The 27,470-nt window shown below is 39.3% G+C and overlaps 1 protein-coding gene across 1 annotated transcript; it reads right to left on the bottom strand.

Moving 5' to 3' along the window:
• Positions 1-1,670: 1,670 nt before the first annotated feature.
• On the bottom strand, positions 1,671-7,398 carry LOC107773836 (putative glycosyltransferase At5g03795). Its single transcript, XM_075248657.1, has 6 exons — positions 7,097-7,398; positions 6,739-7,014; positions 5,082-5,368; positions 3,424-3,656; positions 2,241-2,398; positions 1,671-2,083 (listed from the first exon to the last, which is right to left on the bottom strand). Exons 1-6 carry the CDS (start codon positions 7,259-7,261, stop codon positions 1,982-1,984), a joined length of 1,221 nt encoding a protein of 406 aa, XP_075104758.1. The 5' UTR covers positions 7,262-7,398; the 3' UTR covers positions 1,671-1,981.
• Positions 7,399-27,470: the final 20,072 nt, after the last annotated feature.

Genomic DNA, 27,470 nt, shown 5'->3' with positions numbered 1-27,470 from the left:
TAGGATCCAATGACACTGGTAAGAATGATATCAAAAAAGAAAAATAAAATAAATGGTTAATTTTTTTCATGTAGTTAATATCCAATAATTATCTATATTTACTGAGAAAGTATAAATTTTAAGATTATTTACATGCAATCCAAATAACTTAAATATTTGACATGATTAGTGTTCGCGCATCCGCGCGGGTACTAATACTAGTTTAAGAAAAAAATCGATAAAACCGATTCAATAAAACTGACTTAATTGGTTTGGTTTGGTTCTAATATTTAAAGAACCTACTTGATTTGATTTCTTTTTGGGGAAAAACCGATTCAAACCGAACTATGAACACCCTATAGTGTTAGGCATGAATCACTTGGTATGTACTCGTATGAGTTTGACTTTGACAACAGTATAAGTCAAGGGTTCGAGACATGAAGCATCAAAATAGTTTGCTTACATCATATTCTTACGAGTACAAGTCCTTCCTCGAACACTGCATGAATACAGAATATGTCATGCACCGAACTGCCCATTTTTTCTTAATTATGTTTCTGATCCCTGATTTATAATGCTTCTTAAGGGAACTGATTAAAAGCAAAAGAAAACAGAAATAACTTTGTATCCAAATTATGCTATACATTATAATATGTGTTTCAATTAAAATATAAAAATTCTTATGAAGGTTCATTTATTTTTTATTTTCCCATTTGTGATGCTACACGGTGTTCGGCTTATGTTATGTGCAAAAAAAAAATTGGAAAAGTGATACTTCATAGCCACTGTAAAAATAATTGTAAAAAAAGTATAAAATTTGTATATTTTGTATATATATACATTTTGTATGTTATATACAAAAGCTATATAAATTTTATATACTTTTTCGACTATCAAATATAAATAGTTTTTTGTGCGGGGTAAAAGTGATAATACTGGTCAAGGTCCAGCACGACCCAAGGTTTCGACCAATATTGGACTAGTCCGTCAAACGACAGCTGGAGAGCCCGTTTTGTAAAGCCCATTTCATTTTCACTTCCTTCTTTGAATTAATGAAATTTATGAACAAATAGGTACAATGAATGGACCACAAAAAAAATAAGCCTTGCGACGAGACGCGGACATTCCCCATGCTGCGGTTCCCTCAGGTCCGTTCCTGGGTTAGGTTAGGGGAACATCCGAGCAATTGCCTTCGCGGATCCAAACGCGCTCACAAGGCGAACAATAAGAATAAGACCATTAGATACTTCATAAGAAACCATTTGAGCTGCAGATCGTAATGCTCTTAGAGAAGCATATTTCGAATATAAAGGAGTGAAAGTTCCCAACAAATAAGTACTTTTTTATATCCTTCTATGAACCGTACGAGCACGTCCTCTGTCACCCCCACCGCGCTTACAACTCTATACCCCAACCCAACTTGCTCTAGCCCCGGGTCCTTTTCTATTCCTCGGTAAGAGGACCGTGGGAGCATGAGGGACGATATCTGCTTTTGACTGATAGAAAGCATCTCTCTTTTGTCCCTCCTGACCGAACTCGCAAAAAAAATCTCAATAGAAAAAGTTGTTCTTGCCGGGAGAGTAGCGCGGCGGAACTCAATAACTGGGAAGGGGGGGGGGGGGAATAAGATAAAATTAGTTTCAAGAAGAGTATTCATTCTACAGCAGGTGATAGTAGTTCCTCAACAGAAATGGAAGAATAAATGAATAATTTACATCAAATGACACTTACTTTGTCCTTTGCAGTTGACAAACAAGAATCAATCTTCACCCTCTTTAGGGGTCACAAGTGCTAAAAAATGTTTCTTGATAGGTACAAAAAGATAACATACAATACACATGAAAAAATCTCTCATGATCTCAGTCTCGGAAGCTTTGCATCGATTAGGACCCATCTCCCGTGCCCAGAAACACGGAGAAAGAACGATGACAAACTGTGTAAGCAGTTATTTACAGCATTAAGCTCTTTCTATACCTGATTTTATCGTATGCCTATTTCCGGTTTAGTACTTGATAACATGATGACGCAGCCAGAGTTCATACATGACCATATGAAAGGCATCATGTCTTATAGGAGGTGAATTCCATTGGAAATGCTTCTGGACCTGATAAGGAGAAGATTAATCGTTAGAAAGTTACTATAATTTGCAATTTTTCACATTCACTAATACATTATGCAAGCAATGACATGAGAAAGCTTTTCCATTTCATGCATAAATACACTTGGGCTATTCCAGACCAAGTTGCAATGATGCCACTCACCTTTACTAAATTGTTGTGCAAAGTCACAAATTCTTCTTGTGTGATGTTCTTGAGTATTTGCTTTAGGTCATATACATCCTTTTCCCTCAGTATGACCGCAAATTTATTCCAATCGAGAATGTCATTGAATGGCAAGTCATAGTAATCAGAGAGTATCACTGCAGTATGACCCAAAGGTGTGGAGATTTAGGCAGCAATTTAGTGAAAGTAAAACAATCAGAATAAATCTACCAATTAAACTAACTTGGTGGCCAAATTACTTCCGCACAACCTTCCCTCGCCCATCACCTCTGGGACACCACCTATAAGGATCCCTTGTCTTTTGTCTTTTCTTAAGAGAAAGAAGACTTGACTAAGACATGTGACTGAACTGTTTTGGTGACCTCGCTAACAAAATTGCACTTGCAATACTTCATTTTTGTAGTGAAACATCACCTCTTAACATTGAGCTCATTTCATTCTTTTTTTTTTCCTTTGTAATTTTCACTTGTTTCGACATGACAGTTTTGCTCAGTTTACATAAGTTCCTTCCAAGTCATAGTGATACATAAAGTAGTGAACAACAAGTTGGAGAAAGGGAAAACAGAAAGGAATGACAGAAAAGGGGTAGAGGGGGGCAGATAATTTGTCCATAAACTAAAGTTGAAGAAAGGGAATACAGCTTAGGAATGACAGAAAACGGGTAGAGGGGGCAGATAATTTTTTGAGGGGGCAGATAATTTGTCAATAAACTAACTTAAATAATGAAGATTACTGACAGTAAAACAATTTCGAGTGCAAAAAAAACAATTCATTTTACTATATTCCGTTTCTATGTAGCCTGGCAACTGTAGACAACAGAAATATAATCATAGAGAAAAAGGTAGCTCATCAAACAGTTGACCTTCCTCCTACTTATAACTTAAAATAAAAAGCAATAGCAACCGCAGGATGTGTAAGCAGTTACTGACCAATTCAGAACCAAGCAAGACTCAGTTGTTCCATGCAAAACAGAATTTGTAAATGATAATCAAAGACTTGGTTTCACTCAATATCCTACATGCGTTTCTTATCCTATTTTAAAGCTAATCATGATTTCAGGTTTAATTACCACATGAACCAAGAAGATACAAAAAGGTAGTCATTCTAATTTCTAAGAAGAAATTCAACCATAGTTCAACTTGGTATTGTGGCAAGTCCTTACCAGGAACACATCCATAATGTATTGAGTCTGCTATACGAGCACTATTAACCTGTGAACCACCAGGACAAATGCAGAACTTTGTCCTGTAAAATCTCTTTTGATAAACAAGAGGTCCTGTAGCCCTGTTTATCCTGTTGTTAGAAATATCAAGTTCTGTGTCATTTTCCCATTGATGTGCTAGGATAACCCTGATTTTAGAGTTCCGATGACCTGCCCAGAAACCCAAAGTTGTCCTGTAAAGTAGGATTACTGTTAGTGGCATGCAATCCTTGATTATATAACTTTGGACAAGCTACACAAATATATAGTGAAAGGTGACAATTCATAAGTGGCGAGCCAGACAAAAGTTAATTACTGCAAATACCAAAATCAATACAGAAAATAGTTCATGAGAAAGACTTATGGTTGGGGAGGGTAAAGAATGAATGTGTTCCTTCTAAAGCCTCCGCCTCAAGGAGTAAGATTGGTTAAAATGCGTATTTTCAAATATGATGCTGCAAACTGCATTAAATCTAGAGGATCGGTTGTTGAGAGCAGAAGACCGATATGCAATAGGAGGATAAGACAATCACACAAAGACTGATTACTGAGGGACTTATCTGGTTAAAACTTAAAATGCTAAGGTTGCATTGGAGCCCTAAGAATAAGATAGAACTACCTGATAAATCTACTATTGTATGCTATTCAGTGTAGTCTAAGAAAAATGGCCACGAAAGTTCTCAAAGACATGCACACACGCAAAAAGGAAAGTTGACATAAAAGATAGAAATAAAGAAGAAGGCATATACAACGCGAAGCCAAAGATATGGTAGCTGCAAGTATGCAACCGTATGAAGGATAATTACAAGGTAATGTAAACAAGATGCAGTTGACAATTACTGCAACAATTATTCGAAACAGAATTGCTTGAATTAAAACTTTGAGCAAAGGTAAAGAACATGTGCCCTTCAAGCAAGCAAAAGTTAGTAAAGTAAACATCCCCTACCCCCACCCCCCGGGCAGAAATCAACAATTTTTGAATGCCATCTTTTGTTTAGGCGTGAGTCCTAAGAAAGGACCGAAACGTCGGCTATACTACGGAAAGTACTGAAAATGTGGAATTACAGGCTAAACTATGTGGACAATTAACAGCGAGATAACAACAAGAACAACAACGACGACAACAACAACAACTATTAACAGGGAGATACTAAAAATAATTGAAAGGTAAAGACAAAAACTTTCCTTTTTAAACATTGCACTGGGACAAGTAAAAGGAAAAGAATGTGCATTCAGCTTCGAAAAAATGGCTATATATAGTCATTCTTTCATCTTTTAATTTTTCCATTGTTAATAGTGTCTTTCAAATGTTATGGGGGAATAATATTAAGCATGGATGGGGGTAACGCTAGGGCCCAAGTTGAGCGGAAGAGTGTGCAAAAAGCTACTCCATAAAAGAATTGTAGCCTCTACCATATAAACTATCACTATACTGGTGCAGAGGTTTTGTTGCCTCCATCCTTGGCTAAGTGAAAACATAGGATTCCAATTCACATTGAAATTACCATGTTGATGTGTCAACAAAGCAAAGAAACAACTCAAGATTAAGAAATGTAGAAAGAAATTTCTATAAAAAGTGAATGGCCAGGTCTTAGCACATTTTTATTCAACACGACTACCTGTTCTCAATGTCATTTCCTCCAGCTGGAAGGGCAAATGGCTGCAGGACTTGCGGCAGAGCAACATCTTTGTGAGGAATATATCCAACATCATAGCTAGGGGAGCACACAACACGAATTGCATTCTTTACAAGAATGGGATGCCCTTCAGTTGCCCTGACACCAACATCATGACAGGTAACAAAGAAGTGATCTGCACCCATGGTTCTATTCCAGTGAGGGTATTTGGCTATCAAACTATCAACATAATTCTGGACAATTATGGTCATGTTCTCATACGATGTGCCCTGCATTTCATCAAACAATCATCGTCTTATAAGATACATCAGGAGTCCCAGAAGTCAGGTATATTGGATCCACCAATCTTAAATAGTATAGGTATTTTAAAATGTTACAAAAGCTAGAATCAGAAATATACAATAGATTATGAGCAAAAATTATACATCCTCTCAGAAGTATGAGACTTTTCAATGTTGGCACATAATGATAATATTTTTCTAAACCAAGAGCTGTTATACTACTAAAGTATAAGAAGCACAGTATGAGACTTTTTCAATATTGGCGCAGAATGATAATCTTTACGAACCAGGAGCTGGTATACACCTAAAGTACAACAGGCAGCACCTTACATGGATATAAAAACAATAGAAAAGAGAAAAACTTTTCCACATTAAGTGCGAAGGGAGAAGTGACATTACTCCATACACAACTCCCCATTTCCTAATAATGGAAAACTCTGTTTTCAGCATTTCTTGCTCCATTTCCAGCTAACATAGTAAGAGAAATACTATGTTTTAACTCTCTCTCTCTTTCTCTCATTTGGAGCAGGTATATGCTTTTTTGATCAGTCGGAGCGGGAATATGTCTAACCCTGACCTTACGAAATGCCAAGTCAAATATGGACATCTGATTAAGGACTGAGGCCTGAGGGAGTGATAAACTTCTCTGTTTTCCATAATTGACTTCATTCATATGATATGCATTAGTTATCCAAACAAAATCTTATGGCATGCATTGGCATTTCCCTGAAACTATCAGTAGCATCTCCATCGGAAAAAGAAGCTCTTTTAAGAAAATTCTGGTTGCCACGAACACTGCTTTGGAAAAACTAGCACATTCAGCTACCATACCCCACATAAACAGATTCTGGAATCTAACATCTGATTCCTAACATAAAGCTTTGCACTATAGCCAACAATAATATGTGAAGTCATTGTACTTCTCATTCCTGCATCCTGCACCCTCCCTACCATAAGATCCAACTGAATTAAACAAAATTTAATCACCATGGCTTCCACTCCTTGTTAACCTATCTATCAGTCCCACTTACCATCCTTAACTAAGAAAACATCAAATCACCTTCGACCTTGTTAAAACAATCAACTCTTACGAACGAACTGAACGACTTTAGTACCAATTAAAATATGACAAAAAGATGGCACCTGATGCACTGTATAATGTATTTATTGCCACTCTCCGGTCAACTTTTCAGCATATTAAGTAAAGCAGGCATTAAATTTAACAGTACTTCCAAAATCTAACAACATTAACAGCATCTCATACCAAAATTCAGTTCATAAACATCAAACAAAACCAAATCTAACACAGACAAAATAATATAAAAATCATATTTTGCATACTCTAGAACATTCCATACCTTTCCTCTCATCTTATGACAAGAGATCGGAATGAAGAACAAGTGTGCCTGATCTGGATCCTCAGTAACAAACTTACTCTCTCGTATATTCTGGAAGAAATATCCTTCACTAGAATACTTCCCCGTTAGCTTCCTCGGCGTTTGGTAAAACGTCTTTGGATCTCCATCTCTATATATATACACCTTAAATTTCCTCTCCATTTCCTCATAATTCAACCTAAAGACTTCCGGCGAATTATACACATCCGATATCACCTCCTCATCCGCTTCAACAGCCTTAAATCATATAAAAAATAGAAAAGCATAAATCAGTAATTTCTCGAAGATTCTAGACTATTCTAGTAGAAATGTTAGTTACCTGTGATTTTAAGGAGATAGTTTGAGGAGGAGAATTAGGGGAATGGAAGGATTTGAGAGAGAGGTATGTGAAGGAGAGTAAGGTTAAGATGGCGAGGGAGAGGAGGGAGCTCTGGAGACTGCAGTAACTAGATGCCAATGGCTGTGGAGGTTTCGCCGCCCACATTGCCGACGGAGATGGCGGATTCCGGTGGAAATTTCCGGTTAAGGGAAGAATTTGGGCTCGAAAGTGCTGTGTTAGACTGGATTTGGGCTTTCTGACGCCGAGATACACACAAGTATTTCTACTGTAAGAATATTTAGTTAAAAAAGGAGGTATTTAAAAATTGTTGAATAAGATACGTTAGAATACGAAAAGTAGATAAATATAAAATTTCTTATCGTAATCTTTATTTTTAAACCCGTCCTAATTTAGGAAGATCTACCGTGTTTTTATATTTCTCCTCCAACGTGGGTGAAATTGTTAAATTGAGCAAACCTTACTTATCATAATCTTTTTATGACAATGTGCGCAACAAGTATTGTATTTGGTGTCACGGTATGTATATTGGGGCCCGATTAGTTCGGATTCGCGGCGAAAAGTCCCACATTGAAGAGTAAAGCGATCCCTAACAAAGACGACTCCATATTCAGTGGCTCGAACTCGAGCATAACACTCTATGTTTGTCACAGATGATTTCACGTTTTTTCTGACATGACATTTTATCGAGATCTTATTAATATTATGTAGATAACTTTAGAAATTCAGAACGAATGACAAGTGTTAAGCTTTTGAAGCTTGTTAGTCACATCGAAGATTTTTTACATATATTTTCTCTTTTTAGTTTTCTTTTCTAGAGCTTACTCATTGTAGACAATAAATTTGCGTCGAGAAAATAAAATCAAGACCGAAAAATATAGCAATAATTGTAGTATTTTATTTCAAATATTTGAGTGTTGCAATCTCTATGATACCTCTAATTCTTCTTTCCAATAGTAAATAAATTCAAGGGTCTTTGAGCTTGATCTTGAATCTATATTTGTTGCCACGAACGATAATCTTGAATTCAACTAGCACGAACTTTGATTTGAACTCGTACTTCTTGAATCTTGATTTGTTCTTCGTTCTTGAGCTTGAACTTTATTTGTTCTTCGTTCTTCAGCTTGAACTTGATTTCTTGAACTTGAACTGATTGCTTGAAGCTTGAAACTTGTGGAGGAATTTGCGGCGCTTGATCCACGAGCTCTTTCTTGCTTCTTCTGATGTCTTTCTGGGTTATGAAGACCCCTATTTATAGTTGTGGAAGGGAAGAGTTGTGACAAGAACAAACTCTTTCCGACCAATCAAATTGAAGTGTGACATGACCGCATTTGATTGGACAGAACATGTCACTTGCACACGTGGCGCGATTCCATTAGCTTTTTAATGTGACTTGGCATGCTTTGTCATTTTGACACGTGGAATGGTATTATTGCATTTGAAATGGCATGCCACGTCATTTGACACGTGGCATTGGGCCTCTAGGAAGATGTCATCTTGGGCCAAATAAAGTGGGCTCATCGCTTGTAGCGCAATTAAATGTACTTATATAACTAATCCAATTATATTAGCCCAAAATATTTATTTGGACTAATAGATTTAAAAAATGGTCCAATTTATTTTACTGAATGTAGATCCGATAAATTCTATATGCCTACACTACCATCAGAAGTTGCGACGAGACAACCAAGTGATGGTTTAGGGTACAAGTAACCGTCACTAGTGCGCATCTTCATAAGAAGGCGGAGCATCAATTATATCACTGTAGAAGATGAATCTGCCGCTTCTAACAAGCCTACTGTCTTTGATCGACTTGGAAAATCAACTGTGAGGACTTCCGTGTTTGAGATATTGGGTCCATTAAAGAATAGGAACAAGTTCCAGAGAAATTTTCAAAGCATAAGAACACCCGCTTTGCCCAAAATCCAGAAGATCTCTAAGGATTTCCAAAGTTTGGTTCTTTCCAGAATGAGGCGACAAACAAAACTTGTGGTTTCATGTAAAGAAGTATTGAAGGTAAAGCCATATATTGTCGTCTACACTAAGGAGCGTGATGAAGATGAAGAAAGTGTAGGTTCTTCATATCATGTTACTGTACAAGGCGAGAATAGTGCTCCATCTTCAACGGAGGATAATGCAGAATTGGAGGATGTTTCACCATGTTATCACATATCCTTCAACGATAGGGACTCTCAAGAAGATGAAGATGCGGAAGACGCTCCACCTGAACTTGAAGAAGGAGTAAACACTACAGTTGATGCCTTAAAAGAAGTTAACCTTGGTACCGATGAGGAACCAAGACCCACCTACCTAAGTGCTTTATTAGAAGTTGACGAAGAAAGCACTTATATTGAGTTACTCAAGGAGTACAGGGATGTCTTTACTTGGAGCTACAAAGAGATGCCTGGCTTGGACGCGAAAGTAGCAGTCCATCACCTTGCCGTCAAGAATGGTGCTCGCCCTGTTAAACAAGTTCAAAGGCACTTTAGGACGGACTTGGTTCCCTTGATTGAAACCGAAGTTAACAAACTCATCGAAGCTAACTTTATTCGTGAAGTTAAATACCCGGCATGGGTTTCAAGCATTGTCCATATGTTACACCCAATGTTTTCGTACGTGAAAGTACGCCATAAGTAAATTGATGAAAGCTTGGAAATAAGATGTTACATTCCGCATTTTCGTACGTTAAAGTTTTGTCGTAAGTTAATCGACATAAGTTCGGGAATGATTATTTTGGGATTACAAGTATTGTGGTATTTCAAACAAGTGATAAGTAAATTCGTGAAGGTGGGAGGATAAGTGAATTGAAGAAAACGAGTTTCGTTGAAGTTTGACAATTTGGGATAAAATACTATTTGAACTATAATACCCGATATTTATGGACTAGTATGATACAAGGTACCACATGAACATGATAATAAGATATATAAAGTGTGTTAAAAGTGAGTAGTATTTTATGTAAGTTGAGATAATTCTAAATTATGTGGTAATTGGTTAATTATTGGTTAATGAGAGATTAACTAGTTAATTAAGGAAGTGTTGGGTGATTAATTCAAATCTTTGGATAAAGATTGATGAACTCACACTAATTCAAATCTTTGGATAAAGATTGATGAACCCACATGGCAGCAAGTAAAATGAGACCCAAATTAATTGGTGACTCTTGATTTTAGGTTACTAAGTGGCATATGTTAGGAGAATTTGTGGCTAAGTAATCCCTAAAGTGGGGCCCACTCTCAAGGTTAAAAATCCACCTCCCTAATTCATTAAAGGGATATGGATTAGAATTTCAAAAGAAAAGGACAGTTGAAATCTCCAAAACAAGGGAGTTTATATTAATTCTTCAACAAGATTTCATAGCATCTTCTAGTATTCAAACGAGAATTCTTAGTATCTTAGCTACGTGAGATGTTGCAATTTTAAGGGAGTACAGTGCAATCTTTCTCGGGAATATCATACGAATTTTTTCCTACTTCGATCCGCCATTATGTGTTCTTCGCAAAAGGCGTGTGTTAGAGGAATTGTCAAGAGAATCGGTCCAAGTATTTTAAGGCTATCCCTTCATTCTTTTTGGCATGATCCATATGATACAAACGAAACGAGCAAATGCACAACTTCCATAAATGACTCTATTCATAGAAATATTAGAGGTGTCTATGTTCTTGACTTCCCATGTATCTTATTATCATATCTTCTATTCATGGGTCTCAAAAAAATATGTAAGTTGAAATTTTTTACTTCATGATGTTAATCAAAGGCATACTGGTCTTATGACACTCCGAAAGATTCTATTGACGTACTTCTTATGCATTGCATCCAATTACATTGACCCATGACTAGATGGCATTATATACGCATATATATATATATGGAAAAAGGTCACGTCGTTATATACGCACTACCACCTGATCAGCTGGTACGACATTATATACGCACCACTATCTGATCAGCTGGTATACGTTTATGATTTGCCCACAATGGCCGAGATGATATGATGGGATGCCCTCAGAGGCTTGATGATGTTATGAACACATGTACCTATACACGACATGACATTCATACGCATATGCATGACACTAAAAGTATTTCATGATTTGCAGAGTTATCCAAACTTACATATCGAGTCTTTTACTCCATGTTTCTCTCATGTCTATTACTTATTGATTTTTATTCCTTACATACTCGGTACATTATTTGTACTGATATTTTTTTTGCATGGGGACGCTGCGTTTCATGCCCGTAGGTACCGATAGACAGGTTGAGAGTCCTCCAAGTAGGTTGTCAGCTCAGCGGAAGGTGTTGGTACGCTCCTATTTGCTCCGGAGTTGTTTATTTGGTAAGTTTGATTAGTGCATGCATTGATTGGTATACGGGGCTCTATCCCAACCTTTATGATATTGTTTACTCTTAGAGGCTTGTAGATAGATGTCATGTATACGGATACTTGTATGGCCTTGTCGGCCTATGTTTTGAGTTTAAAAATGATCATGTTGGTCTTATAGGCCCGTATGTCACATGTATAAGTTTTTATATCAGGTTGGGTCGTCCTATATTTAGTATTCCCTTATGTTTATTCTGGTTAGCCCATGACGGCCCATTTGACCCATTTGCCAATGAGAGTACGTTAAGAAAGATATGTATGTTGGTACTCGATTGAGTAAGGTACCGGGTGCCCGTTGTGGTGCGCTCCATTTGCTCCGGAGTTGCTTGTTTGGTCAGTATGATTTAGACGTGTATTGTTTGGTATAGCGTGGCCTTGTCGCGACCTTTGTGATAAGTATGTACTCTTAGAGGCTTGTAGACAGATGTCATATATACAGATACTTGTATGGCCTTGTCGGCCTATATTTTAAGTATATAATGGATCACAGTGGCCTTATAGGCCCATATGTCACTTGTATAAGTTTTATATAAGGTTGGGTCGTCCTTTATTGAATATTCCCTTATGTTTATTCTGGTTAGCCCATGACGACCTGTCTGGCCGATTTGCAATGATAGTACGATAAGAAAGATATGTAATATTGGTACTCGGTTGAGTAAGGCACTGGGTACTCATTGCGGCCCAATGGTTTAGGTCATGACAAAAGTGGTATCACTTTTGTCATGACCCAAACCGATGGGCCGCGACGGGCACCCGGTACCTTACGCAACCAAGTACCAACATAACATATCTTTAATGTCATACTATCATAGGTAAATGAACTGGAGTAAAGCATGAGGGAATACAAACTTTAACATATGACATACTGGCCTATAAGACCAAAATGATCACTCGTACACTAAACACAGGCCGACAAGGCCATACAATCTTTCGTATACATAACATATGTCTGCAAGCCTCTAAGAGTACATAAATATTATAAGCCAGGAAAGGGCTCTGACATACCAATAAATACATGTCTAAATCGTACTAACCAAATAAGCAACTCTGGAGCAAATGGAGCGCACCAACATTAAAGAGAAATGACACTATTGGAAGGATTAGCTTTAGAGGCATAAAGAGTGTACGTGACTGCATGATAGAAGGTAGCATAAGCGGCCCATGGACAAAGCAATGACGAGCTACCTATAGTCGTACAGGCTGCATGATAGAAGGTAGCAACAATTAGGAGATTGAAAGGATTTCCGCAAGGAGAGTAAGGGTCATCGATGATGTGAAAAGAAGCCAAAGATCAAGAGGTAAAACATATATACGTAGATCATCGTAGCACTAAATATTAGCACTTTCCTAAATGGGGGAATATTAAGTGAGGCGACATTAAGTCAGAATTAAGTGGTTCTAGTAATTATGGAGTGGTAAAGGAAGAATACAATAAAAAAATAAAAAAGGGATGAGATTGCACTTATTCAAAGCCTACAAATTTGCTACGATTCCATAACATTATGCAAACACGACGTCAAGGAAAGAAAGTAAGGGTTCCTCACTGGGATGATATTAATAAATAAGGAGACAGTACGAAAGGAATCATCACGTTTCTAACATAAAATCCCTATTGTAAATGTGCTAATGAATCTCCTTGTGAGACACCTAGATGGTGCACTCTAGAATAGTACAACTAGATATGAATACTAGAGTGTTCAAATTTTTTTTTACAAAGCTAAGCACTGGAATCCTGGAAGGGATAAATATTACCTTAGTATGGCTCCCGCCCCTAGTAGAGAGAGAATGTTAGCAACCCGAAGAGCCAATGGATGGAGCAAGGGGCGCTAAAAGCAAAATAATGTCTTGTTCGAGTTTTTGGAATAAAGTGATAGACATAAATATTAGCAGGAAATGAGAAGAGAGTTAGTGAAGCATTATGAGTAGGATATAATACATGGATGACAACGGTAAATAAAAAAAATGGCAGTATTACAGAGTCTATAGTCAAGTGAAGAAAAAGATGAGAGGTGACATGCCTTGAGACAATAAAAGAGTATAGGCCATAAAGTCATATCCTCATTTCGAAAAATAAGTTTGTGACTCCAAAGCGACTACCGGAAGGAAAACTTAGACCCCAGAATAATAAAAATTAGTATGGCTGGTGAACAAGATAAACTAAACATGAATTAAGGACTGAGTGATTGGATAATAGTCTGCATCATGATAATTTCAGATTTTATTTCGGCGATAATAGAATGGACAACAGAAGAAGATTCATGAGAAATTTAGAGGATGGTCATTCAGGAAGACGCTTCCCTAAAGAAAGCAGTGTGAGCAAAGTTAAGCTTAAGAGATTGTATGTGCCAGCTATACGAAGTGTCACCCTCACAAGTAAGGAAAGTTCTTATCCTTGGTACAGAAGGATTACTGCAAAGCGAGTAAGGGTTATCAATGATGTGAGAAAATGCCAAAGCTGAAGAGGTAAAACATCTATAGGTAGATCGTCATAGCGCTACATCTTAGTACTCCCCTAAAGGGGGGAATATGGAATGATGTGGTATTAAGTCAGAATTAAGTTGTTCTAGTAACTATGGAATGGTAAAGGAAGAATGCGATCAAAATGAGAAAGGAATGAGGTTGCACTTACTCAAATCCTATTGATATGCTACGATTCCAGAACATTATGTAAACATGACGTCAAGGAGAAGAAGTAAGGGTTCCTGCCCGAGATGTTATTGATAAATAAGGGTCTAGTACGGGACGTAAGTTAAGATAAAGGAAATGACTCAAGAAAGATTACGCTGAATATTGATATGAGAATGGGACAACGAGTAGTTAGTAGTTAATTCAGAAAAGGCCTAGTTATGGCTAGACAAGAGGATACAGACAAATCAACAGATCGTGCAAGATAAACATAGTAAAACCCAATATAGAGAATTCAGCCTCGCAGTTATGACATCGTGATCCTTGAGAAATATTCAGATAAGAGTTGGGGTAGTTAAAGGTACCGTAAAAGAGAGTGCCACTAGGAAGACAATCAAAATATCAGTCCAGAAGCAACCCTATAAGCACAAGGGCGTAGAGGTAAGTAACTATAGATAATTATAGGCAAGGAAGAACATCAAATTTTTTATTGGGTATACGATGTAATAAGCTCACAGCTTTACAAGAGTCAGAGGGTCTTCCCTAAGTACGACAATAAAAGACTAGCTGAGGAAATAAGGAAATAGGCTTCAACCTAAGCACAATGACCTAAAGAGGAAATGGTCTTGTAACAACAGTCTCATAACAACATTGTGCACCCCATAAGAAAGTGGCACCTATCATGGCCAATATGTGTGGGCACTACGATAAGCCAAGTATTCATGCAACAAGTGGCAGAACGACCAGGAAAAGCAATTGCTTGCATTTAAAGAAAGCTGAGAAGGAACAAAAGGAATTATTCGATCAATGATCTAGAGATAATTACATTGTGAATGTACCTAAGATTTTATAGTATTATCCATGCAGCATATATATTGACAATCATACAACCGTAGAAGACTCCAATATAAGTTAAAGGAAGGAATTGAGCTTCTTACTTCGATTTATCATTACTGAGGTCTGCTACCAAACTCCGGGTTACTCTCGTTGCTTATCCTATAGGTATAAATCTGAGTCCTTTAACGCTTCTTCATTACTGTTCATCTTAAAATTGATGGCCTAATCTCATCTTATACTTTGTGACTTTTGTCCATCCATTGTTGATTCACCTCAATATTGATCTATAATTTACCACTGATAACTTGAAACTTCTTATGTAATCACTAGGGCCCATGTTGCATCGAGGAATATTTAAAGTGATTTTCCTGATCCACCTGGGGGCGATACGATACTATACTTCCATAACCGTATTTCATAGTATCCCAATGGGATTTACCTTACGTGGGTATTTTAATCCTGCATAATTCATGAAATTATTACTCAATCAAAGGCCTAAACGTCATCCTTCATCAATCGCAATTACACCCTCATTCTACTACCGAGACAACATTCCATCTCTTCAAAATGCTACTAGTCTTAGACTCCTTTGAGTTCATTCAGGCTATACTGAGCTTTTTATAACTTAGAGTGTGAACACGTGATTTTTTCCCTATGAGAACTACTCCCAAAATTCAAAATAAAATGGTTTTGTGTTGTTTGTGATTTATTTGTATTTTGTCTGTGCATGTTTATTTATACTTTAATTAAGAAAAATACAAAAATATGTGTTGCATGTGCATTTAGGATTTAATTTTACAATTTAGTAATTAATTAAACAATCAAGTTTGTTTTACAAAATGGAAAAATCACAAAAAATGTACTTTGCATTTTTAGCATTTAATGTCCAAATTGTGTGATTTTATCTTTATTGGTGTTTAATTTCATGTGATAATCATTATTAAGAGCTAATATTTTAAGTTAATTGTCGATTTTATGATTTAATTTAGGATTTTGGTTGTAATTTAGGAATTAAAAAGGAAATAAGTAGAAAAGAACAAAATAGAAAAAGAAATTGGAATTGGGCCTAAATTGATTTAAATCCCCAAGGCCCAAGTCCTTACAGCCCAATTCGAACACCCCAATACCCGGCTTTTACCCCACCATCAGCTCAATCGAAACGACAGCGTTTCAGGATTAACAAATCCCAACCGTTGAGTCGTTTTGATCCAACGCCTCAGCACAATCCCCACAACCCGACCCATTTGTCCCCGGATCGACCCAGTCCCCCAAACGAAACCAAACGACATCATTTCCTATAAGGGAATTGATCCAAGCCATTGATCTCACTTGATCGAACGACTTGGATCCAATCCCCACGTATGTATATAAGGGATCCAAACCGTGCCCCCCCCCAAAGATTTGAGGTCTTAACCGACTTTAGTCAAGTGTTCTCAGTCGAGAATACTCGATTAAGGTCCGTTTTGGCTTCAAAGTCTCAAGACGAAGTTCAAACTGAAACGGATGGGGTTTGGTCTGAAGTTTCGAGGTATTTCCTTTTGTTTTCCTTTTCCTTCTGTTGTTTGTTTTATTTTGACTGAGTAGTTCGTCATTTTCGTCAAGTAGTTCTTCCTCCTTTTTCGGACCCTTTTCTTGGTCAAGTTTCCTTCTGTTGATTAATATGTGTTATAAACAGTTTCGTCGATTAATCCGTTCATGTTTGTAGTTTAGTAGTCCTCATCAAGATATTTGATGTCGATTGAATCATTTTGTGATCCGTATATTCTCAGCTGCAGGGGTTCATTGTTAGTTTTGAGTTTTGCTACATGAATCAGTAGATTTTTAATTTATATTCGTTTTTGAATTGAGTTACAATCAATCGAAACTTAAAGTAGAGATTCAAGGGAGCTTTAATTTGAAAAGTTGAACTGAGGGTAACATGACAGCATGGGCTGTCAGGGCACTTTTCAATTTAGAAAACCATGCTGCCCATAACTAGGGGAATAAAATAATGAAATTGGGATGTAATAGGGTAACTGACACTTCTGTCTTGGTTTTTTGGGTGGGAAAATCAGAGGGGGTGATGGGAGGAAATATTTTCCTAATAGTTAAGTGCTTTTAGGAGTTGGAAATCAGAGACAACATGGGCTAATGATAAAAGTTTAAAGGGGTGCACATGGGAGGGGGAAAGGGTCTTGAAGTTTAAAAGGGCAGGACAGACATACGCAGAGGGGGGATCCTAAGAGATTGCAAGAGAGAATACGGAGAGGAATAGGGAGTGAGATATAGAGACTGAATTCATATACACAGAGATATTCTGCATTTTATTCATTTGCCTCCTTTATTTTGAGTCAATTTCATCGATAGTCGATTAAATCTGGTTTGCTGTCCGATCGAAACTGATTTCTGGGCCACTGTATGCTATTTCCTGAGTTTGAAATTGGTTTGCTGGTCACATGTTGCTGCTGAATTCTACTTCACAGCTGTCACTGCTAAAATCCTCACTTTTCTGTTTAACCTTTACCTCCAGGGTGTGCAGGCGAGATTCCAATTAGTTTGAGGAAAAATTGAATGGATATGCTAAAGTTGCAATCGGGAAGGTGGAAGTTAATTACGAAAGGCAGAAGAATAGTTTCATCCTTCTTACATTCTTTTGTGTTCTTGATGCTTTTGTTTGACATTTTTGTCCAATTGTTGGGTCGTGGGAGTGGGGAGAAACCGAAGCCCATTAGCAATTGATTTGTCGACATGCTTTAGGTATCAGATTCGGCCTAATAAAAAAGGAAGTTAAAAAGATATGAGCATGAAATCTCTTTTAGCAAAAGTGCTCCATAATCACAGGCCTTTCACGCATAATCTCAAAGTAGTTTTTTTTTTAAAAAAATCATGAACCTTTGTAGTTTGCTTTAGGCGCACTATAATAAAATTATCATAGCTACGAGTACGTTTTCCGTGACGTAGTTGTGATACATTAATTTCCTTAAGCTCGGGTGCACATTTATGTGATCCAAATTCAAATCTCAACGATGCTAAAATGTGTCAAGGACCACGGGTACATTGATTGTGACGTGGTTCGAGATGCATTTCCACGACGTTGCAAATTCTTTTTTTTAAAAAAAAAATAAAAAAAAATAATGAATGAGACGAACCTCAACAAACAAAAATACACAAGCTGCGGGGCCCTCCATACGTGTTGGTAAAATTACTTAGACTTCGGGATGTGCCGTTTAGTAAAATTTCACGGCCTTACCCAAAATAAAGATACGCTAGTCTCTTTAGGCGCGCCTTTAATAATTTACTTTCTTAAACTCGGGTGCACATTTATGTGACCCAAATCCAAATCTCAACGGAGTTGAAATGTGTCGATAACCACGGGTACATTGATGTGACATGGTTCGAGATACGTTCTCACAACGTTGCAATTCTCTATTAAAATAATAATAATAATAATAATAATAATAAAATCGATAAAGAGTTAAAACTTGCATATAGCTCATAATTGTTAAAATCAGATAAATAAGCCGAATGTGACAGTTGAGCGACCGTGCTAGAACCACGGAACTCGGGAATGCCTAACACCTTCTCCCCGGTTAACAGAATTCCTTATCCAGATTTCTGGTTCGCGGACTGTAATACAGAGTCATTTTTTTTCTCCTTGATTCGGGATTAAACTGGTGACTTGGGACACCCTAAATATCCCAAGTGGCAACTCTGAAATAAATAAACAAATCCCGTTTCGATTGTCCTTTAATTAGAAAAACTCCCTTTGCGCCCCTGCGGGCGCGGGTAAAAAGGAGGTGTGATAGCTCTGGAGACTCTGCTAGGGAACTGAACCCTGAATCTCTGGTTCAGGGTTCAAGAATTCGAGTTTAGATAAATTGTTATATTTGGTTTTATGTGATTTTTTACATGTTTGGGCCTAATGTGCTAAATGATGTTTTTACCGCTTTGATATTATCTGAACTGTATATAAACTGTGCCGAAACCCTTCTCTTCTTACCTCCAGGGATGTGCTTACTGGTTGAGACTCCCTACTCTGTTAGTGTCATACCCTGAAATAAGAAAGAGGTCGGACAAGCCCCCTCCTCAACTCGAGTTATCCGCTTGGGTACACAGCCTATAACAAATACCTAGGCTTTGAACCTAGAATAACGTGACTTCATGCCGGATCCTTAGTAGGAACGATTATTTGCATCATGTTGCATTTTACTTAGGGGACTCAACATAGGGGTTAGGTCCGTCTAGGACTAGCAACTTGAAATGAAAAAGACCATCCTGATGCATCTTATTTGTTTTCCGCGCATTTATTTGTTTCGGGTCTGCGTGCTGACCGGTTTCTGAATATCAGGAAAATTGAAAAAAGAGAAATAACAGTATAGAGAGTTGATTGCCTAGTTTTAGAAAACCAACGCTCGAACACTGTCGAAACTCTGCCAAAATAAATATTTTTATAGTTTGTTTCACTCAAAAGGGTCTTGTTTTCAAAAATAGTTTATTTTTCCGAACTACGCCGGTTTGATTCTCACAGGGTGCGGGATACGTAGGCAACCCTCATCGGGTCCAACCTCCCTTTTATAAAAATATCAAAATTTTGTCATAAATAAGTCGGGTGACGCCATTCTTGCTTAAAATAAGCCGAATGTCCCCAAAAGGGCATCGGAAGGCTATTTTCGCAAGAACAGCCACCCTGAGTCATTTTTAAATGGTTTGCGGGCACAGCCATAAAATCTTCCTCCCGAAAGCGCTGAAAGGCCGTGTTTTCAACCGGGTCTTTTATTTCAATTTGAAAAAAAGAGTCAATAATAAATCAAGTAACACCGTTTTGGCAAAAATAGCTGAATGTTCCCGAAAGGGACGCCGGAAGGCTGACTTTGCATAAATGGCCACTTTTAGTCATTTTTTGGATTTTTGACCGGTTGACTCACCCAGCTTTAAAATCTTCGTTCCCGAAGTGCTGAAAAGCCGTGTTCGGAACCGTATCTTCCTTTTAATCTGTGGAAAATTAAAAATAATCAATTTGTTGAGTCAAATAAATTTTATTTCTTAATCACCTTAATAAATGTGCAGGATGAGCACGATGCAGAATGAACCTTTTTCAATAATGACTAAAATCCCTTTCGAGTTGCGGCTATGGTGGAATGATTTAGGTGGTAAGGGGCAAGATGAGGTCAAGAAATATCTAAAAGGTCTTACGGGTTTATTGGAAATCCAGCCTCGGGGGGATATCATAAGAGCTCTGGTCACCTGCTGGGACCCAACACACAATGTCTTCCACTTCCCCGATTTTGAACTCACCCCAACTTTGGAGGAAATAGTCGGGTACATCGGAAATGCTAAAATTGCGATAAGGCAAAAATACCTGGTTGCTCCAAGAGCTGTCACCGCGCATCGGTTTTTAGATTCATTAAAGATACCCAGGACGGTCCATAACCAGATTTGGCCGCGGGTTTTTGTAATCCGCGCTTCATATACGACATATACGGTCATGTCGGAGGATTCAACAATCCGGGTAACAAGTTATGCAGCAAAAGTAGCCGTCAGAAATGGGATGAGCATAGACGAGTGGCTTTTATGATAACCTTTTTGGTCTTTTTGGTGTTTCCAAGGAAAGACAGAAACATTGATTTGAAAATAGCCGGGGTCGTCAGTACCTTGCTCACTCAAGATGAAATCACTCTTGCACCTATGATAGTATCTGATATCTTTCGAGCTCTCACAGCCTGCAAAGCCAGAGGGAGCTTTTTCGAGGGGTGTATTTTGTTGCTACAAATATGGATGACTGAGCATCTCTGCCACCGTTCCCAGCTCTTGAGTTATGGTTCCTCGAAGAAAACTTGCATAGAAAAGTTCTACACAAGAATCAAGGGGGTTAGTCTACCCGAGGGAGTTACAGCGTGGACATCATTCTTTCGGACCCTCACCGCCAGTCAAATACAGTGGACGCTAGGATGGTTGCCCATTGATGAGGTCATATATATGCCGGCAGCTAGGACCTACTTTCTATTGATGGGGATCAAGAGCATTTAGCCCTACGCGCCATATCGGGTTTTGAGACAACTCGGGAGATGCCAAATAGTGCCACAGGAGGAAGATCTTAGTGCTCAAGTAATTGAGATTAGCCTGACGGACAGTTTCCTGAAGCAAGAGTCCGTCAGATCTGGAGTGAATGCCAATATTTAAAAGCAGATACTTGCGTGCAGGATTGGGCCAAAGACGAAGTGGCGCCAGGATACCTTGCTTGGTACAGGAGAGAACTTGAGCACGAAAGGCCGGCTAAAAGAGACCATCTCCAGGAGTTCGTCAAGGCGTCGCAAGAACAGTGGGATTGGTTGGCTAAAGAACACGTGTACAGGATGACAATAGGCAAGTTGGAGAAGCAAGTTATGGATTTGAAATTTGAGAAAGATGTGCATATCGCTGCAGATGAGGGAGAAAGGAGAAAACTAGCTCAGGAAAACGAGGTCCTCAAAACTCAAATCCAGAAAATAAAAATAGCTGCCAGAAGCCAGGAGAGAAGCCGGGCTGATAAAAGGCTCATAAATGGTCTGAAGAAGAAAGTCCTCGAATATCAAGAAGTCCTGGAAAAATCTAAAGTTGGTCTAGTGAGAATCCAGGTGAAATGGATAAAGAAGACAGAAGAGCAAGTACGGTTCATGTAACAAATGAAGAGGGACTACGAAGAGCGGATCTTCAGACAAGCCCGAGATGCCAGAACAGATAAGAAGCGCTACTATTATCTGATGGCCTGAATGAAGAAACAGATGAATGAGTTTCAGGATCAATTCTTTTACAACGCTCAAGTGTTGGAAACGCGGAATCAACAAATAGAGCGATTGCTTACGGAAAGGGACAAAATCAAGGGAAGAATCGACGATATCGGGCACTACATCACCATAAAGTGCCTAGCTTGTGAGGATATGTCCCGTACCACCTTCTTTGCTTCAATAATAATTTATGTCCACCAGATCATGGAAGATTTGAAATATCTGCAAAGGGGCCTTGCACCAAAGCCCGCGGCGAGGCCGAACGACGCCCCGCGGGCGCCAAAATTCAAAACTTTGAGACATTCATAGTTTGAGTATGTATTTTCCTTGTCTTCAGAGTCTATTGTCCGTTAGAATTTGTATTTCCCTTTTTGCATAAATTCTGTAGTCTGTATCAAGCCTGTCAATTTCCTTTCAAAAATGTTTTGCCTTGTAATAAAACGTTTTGCTAATGAAGATTGAAAATCCAAAAATGGTGTCTTTATTTTCCGCACAAGACAGAACTACGCATGGTCTGATTCATGCGGGGACATGATACGTAGGCAATCTCTATAGGATTCGACTACCACTATAAAAAAGAAAAAAAAGGGAAAAATGAAAAAATAAATAAAGAATAAAGTTTAAAAAAGGAGCACAATTATGAGAGGTCGGAATGACGCATGCAACCGAAGCAAATGCATGATAGAAATGGTTAATTGCCTAGGTGCATTGCATCCCAATGTGTAATTGCATATGTGTTAAACTCTAAAAACTAACAAGTTTGTTGATTTCCAGAGAATTCAAGCAGTTAGTTTATTTAGAGGATACTGGCACATTACCATTACCAAACCAGATCAAAGGGACCAATACCGGAAATCATGTCTAGCCCAGATGTCGACACTAGTGTTGAGGTGGAGGAGTTGGACGTCTATAAAATAAAAGAGGAGATGCTCAAGCTTAAGCAACAGATGGCCGAAATATACCAAGCCTGGTCCAAAAGGCAATCACCGCCAGCTTACCCTGCTAACCCTGCTTTTACCCCACTATTAGCTCAGTCTCAAGATCATCCCGCCACCGATCCAGGTTTTTCCATTTATCAACACTACCATGGCACTACTTCTCATACGCCACAAGCTCCACCACCAAAATCAATTCCATACCCTCCTCCACCAACCATCCCTGTCTTTGTGGCATCTCCACCAACTGCACTCCATAAATCCCCGAGTGAACCTGTGATCCAAGCACAAGACAACCAGTATTATCCCCCAGAGCTTACTTTCAAAGCGCCTGAAGCCTATCCACATGATCCACATTCTGACCTACCGGGGAAAGCAGAAAAATTGGCCAGAAATCCTAAACAGGAAGAGATGTTCAGAAAAATGAAAAGCATAGAGCAATCCTTCAGGGATATGAGAGGGCTAGGAGGTCAGGTAAGCGTGGCTTACAAAGATCTGTGTTTATTCCCGAATGTACAACTACCGGCAGGGTTCAAAATGCCCAAGTTCGACTTGTACAATGGACACGGTGATCCGGTGGCCCATCTGAGAGGTTTTTGTAGCAAGATGAGGGGAGCGGGCGGAAGAGATGAATTACTCATGGTGTATTTCAGCCAAAACTTAAGTGGATCGGCGTTATAATGGTACACCAGACAAGATCATAGCAGGTGGTACACATGGGATGATTTGGCCCAAGCATTCGCTTGTCACTTTCAATATAATCTTAAGATCATTCCGGACCGACTATCCCTGACCAAACTGGAAAAGAAGCACAGTGAAAGCTTTAGAGAATATGGTTTTCGGTGGAGGGAGCAAGCAGCAAGGGTAGATCCCCCAATGAAAGAAAGCAAGATGGTCGATTACTTTTTGCAGGCTTTGGAGCCAACTTACTTTGGTCATTTGGTGTCCGCAATTGGCAAGTCTTTTAATGAGGTTGTAAAATAGGAGGCATGGTCGAGGAGGGGCTTAAGTCCAACAAAATCATGAGCTATTCAGCGATCAAGGAAACCACTCAGGCCATCCAAAGCGGCACTAGGGGTGTACTTGGGAAGAAGAAGAAAGAAGATGTCACGACTATTGAGTCCGGAGCCTGGTTCGGATCTAGAGGCCCGTCACCCTACTATAGCCAACCACGACCCTACCACCAAAATTACCCTATACTCCATATAGCCCTCCACAACATTACTATCCACCGCCAGATCCCCATTTTCCGTCCATCATGCACAAACATATACCCAAACTCCGGCACACGCACCATGGCGTGCGCCGACTCCACAAAATCCATACTCAGCTCCACAAAACACATATCCACCCCCAGGGGCCAACAGAAATTCCCCAGGATGGGTTTCCGACCAAACCCAGCCCTCAAGAATGAGAGAATACAGAAACAGAAAACATTCACTCCGCTGGGAGAATCCTATACCACTCTTTTCCACAAACTGAGCCAGTTAGGCCTGTTGAACCCGGTTGAGGCCAAAATGCCAAATCCCTTCCTAGAAATCTTGACCACTCGGTGAGTTGTGAGTACTGTTCGTGGGCCCCAGGGCATGATACAGAGAAATGTTGGAAGCTGAAAACAACTGTGCAAGAGCTTATTGATACTCATTGGATCGAGGTTCAAGCCCTAGAAGCGCCAAATATCAATCAGAATCCACTACCAACTCGCCAGGAGACACACATGATTGAGTTTATACACAAAGAGGGGGAGCCTAGGAAGCCCTCGCAGACGGTAATGATGATCCATTCCAGCAAAACCGGCTCAAAGGAAAAAGTAATCAGTGGGAAATCAGTGGTCCTGTTGAGAGGGGTAGATGATAAGCCAGCTGTGGTAGCCGAGAGAGGGTCGTCAAGCATTGTTGCAGTGAAACCAGAGAAAGTTAAAGTGGTAGTGCCAGGGGCCGTAAGTAAATTTGTGGTGGTCGTGAATGGTGCTCGCACAGAGCCTGTTATTATAAAGCCAGTAACTCAGCTTCCAGTAATCAACGGCAAGGTTGTTCCTTGGAATTATGAACGGGTGACAATGATTTACAAAGGGAAAAAAGTCAAAGGAGAAGTGTGTGAAGTCCAAGGTCTAACTCGTTCGGGAAGGTGTTTTGCTCCCGCAGAGTTAAGAAGGGCCAATCCAGTAGCGACAAAGATTCCAGTTATCGAGGAAGAGGCGGAAGAATTTTTAAAGAAAATGAAGGTGCAAGATTACTCCATTATGGAGTAGTTGAGGAAGACCCCGGCACAGATCTCATTGTTATCCTTGTTGATCCATTCAGATGAGCACCGCCGAGTATTGATGAAAATTCTGAACGAAGCCCATGTTCCAGATAAGATCTCTGTGAACCATCTGGAAAAAATAGCAAACAAGATTTTCGAGGTCAACAGGGTCACTTTTTCAGACGATGAGTTGCCCTTGGAGGGTACAGAACATAATAGAGCCCTCTATTTGACCTTGAAGTGTGAAGACTCAGTAGTCACTCGAGTATTGATTGATAATGGGTCCAGTGCCAATATTTGCCCTTTGACCACGTTGAACAAACTGAAAGTCGATGGTGACAGAATTCACAAGAACATCATCTATGTTCGAGGGTTTGATGGTGGTGGTACAGACACAGTGGATGACATCATACTTGAATTAACAATTGGTCCGGTCGAGTTCACCATGGAGTTTCAAGTGTTAGACGTGGCAGTGTCATATAATCTTCTATTGGGGCGACCCTGGATCCACGCCGCCAAAGCAGTGCCTTCTACATTACATCAGATGGTCAAATTCGAGTGGGATATGCAAGAGATCATAGTACATGGGGAAGACAATACAAGCACCGTAAGCGATGCCATCGTACCCTTCATAGAGGGTGACGATGACAAGGGGCCGTGGGTTTACCAGGTTTTTGATACGGTTTCATGGACAAAGTTCCCGAGGGTGAAAGTATCCCACTTCCCAAAATAGCAGCTGCAACTATCATGGTAGTCTCAGAGATGTTGAAAAACGGGTTTGTGCCAGGCAAAGGTTTAGGGGCTGATCTTCAGGGTATTGTTCAACCGGTTTCTTTGCCCAAAAATCTGGATTCCTTTGGGTTGGGGTTCAAGCCTACAGTGGCGGATGTGATACGGGCCCGCAAGTTGAAGAAAAGAGTCTGGGTCCTTCCCAAGCCAATCCCGCGCTTGTCCAGATCTTTTGTCAGGTCGAACATCAAAAACCAATTGCTGTCCAAGGTTACATGGCCATTGATTGGTGCAGATGGAGACTTAAATGAAGGCTTTGAAAGATAATTCACCAAAATCAACATGGTAGAAGTTGGGGAGGGGTCCAGCAAGGTGGATGTGCAGTTTGTGGGGCCAAAGGCAAAAATCAACAATTGGATGGCTACTCCTTTTCCCATTCGGAGGGAGTCTTGGTAGTTGGCTCTGATTTTCCTTCCTGTTTTTCTGGATTATTCCAGGGTTGTAATCCAGATTCCTTTTATTTTTGTTGTGTTCATCAAAGTGTGAAACCTTGTTATCCCGTAATTCAATAAAATAAAAAGTTTCTTCTTCATTCCTTATTTTATTTTAATTTTGTTTTCTTCTTTTCGTTTTCTGTACAGTTCTCTTTATACTGGTCTTGATGACATGGCGTGTATAAGGAATCCTCAGCCCAGTCTTAAAAATCAATCTAATTCCGATATGATAGTTCAAGAAATAGATTGTGATTACGAATCAGAATATGATGATGAGGATGAAGCTTTCAAAGAAATTAGTAAGGAGTTAATTCACTTCAAAGGAAAACCCAAACCCAATTTGAATGACATAGAAGCCGTCAATTTAGGGGACATAGACAACGTCCGAGAGACTAAAATAAGTGTCCATCTCGAGCCAAAAATCCAGGAGGAGTTAATCAAAGCACTCATTGAGTACAAAGATATTTTTGCGTGGTCATATGACGACATGCCAGGTTTAAGCACTGATTTAGTGGTCCACAAATTGCCCACTGATCCAGCGTTCCCACCCGTCAAGCAAAAGTTGAGGAAATTCAAAATTGATATGAGTGTGAAAATTAAAGAAGAAGTTACCAAGCAGTTGGATGCAAAGGTTATTCGGGTAATTCGATATCCTGTCTGGTTGGCTAATGTCGTGCTTGTACCGAAGAAGGACGGCAAGATCAAAGTATGCGTCGATTACCGCAATCTCAACAAAGCAAGTCCGAAGGATAACTTCCCACTACCCAATATCCACATTCTGATTGACAATTGTGCCAAGCGCGAGATTAGATCTTTTGTGGATTGCTATGCCGGGTATCGTCAGATTCTAATGGATGAAGAAGATGCAGAAAAGACGGCATTCATCACGCCCTGGGGAACTTATTGCTACCGGGTAATGCCATTTGGTTTGAAGAATGCTGGGGCAACTTATATGAGGGCAATGACTACTGTGTTTCATGATACGATACACAAGGAAATTGAAGTATATGTAGATGATGTGATCATAAAATCAAAGCATCAGGCCGACCACGTCGGGGACTTGAGGAAATTCTTCCAAAGGCTTCGCAGGTACAACCTCAAGCTTAACTTCTCCAAGTGTGCATTTGGTGTTCCATCCGGAAAACTATTGGGATTCATAGTCAGCCGGCGAGGCATCGAGTTGGACCCATCAAAGATCAAAGCCATATAAGAATTGCCACCTCCGAGGAACAAGACTGAAGTGATGAGTCTGTTAGGAAGGCTGAACTATATCAGCAGGTTTATCGCTCAGCTCATGACGACTTGTGAGCCTATTTTCAAGTTTTTGAGGAGGGACGCTGCGATCAAGTGGACTGATGAGTGTCAAGA

The sequence above is a fragment of the Nicotiana tabacum genome, unplaced genomic scaffold (genome assembly GCF_000715075.1).
Source record: "Nicotiana tabacum cultivar K326 unplaced genomic scaffold, ASM71507v2 Un00011, whole genome shotgun sequence".
Classification (NCBI taxonomy): domain Eukaryota; kingdom Viridiplantae; phylum Streptophyta; class Magnoliopsida; order Solanales; family Solanaceae; genus Nicotiana; species Nicotiana tabacum.
The sequence above is the reverse complement of the archived record's forward strand: the minus strand, read 5'-3'. Positions and strand labels throughout refer to the sequence as shown.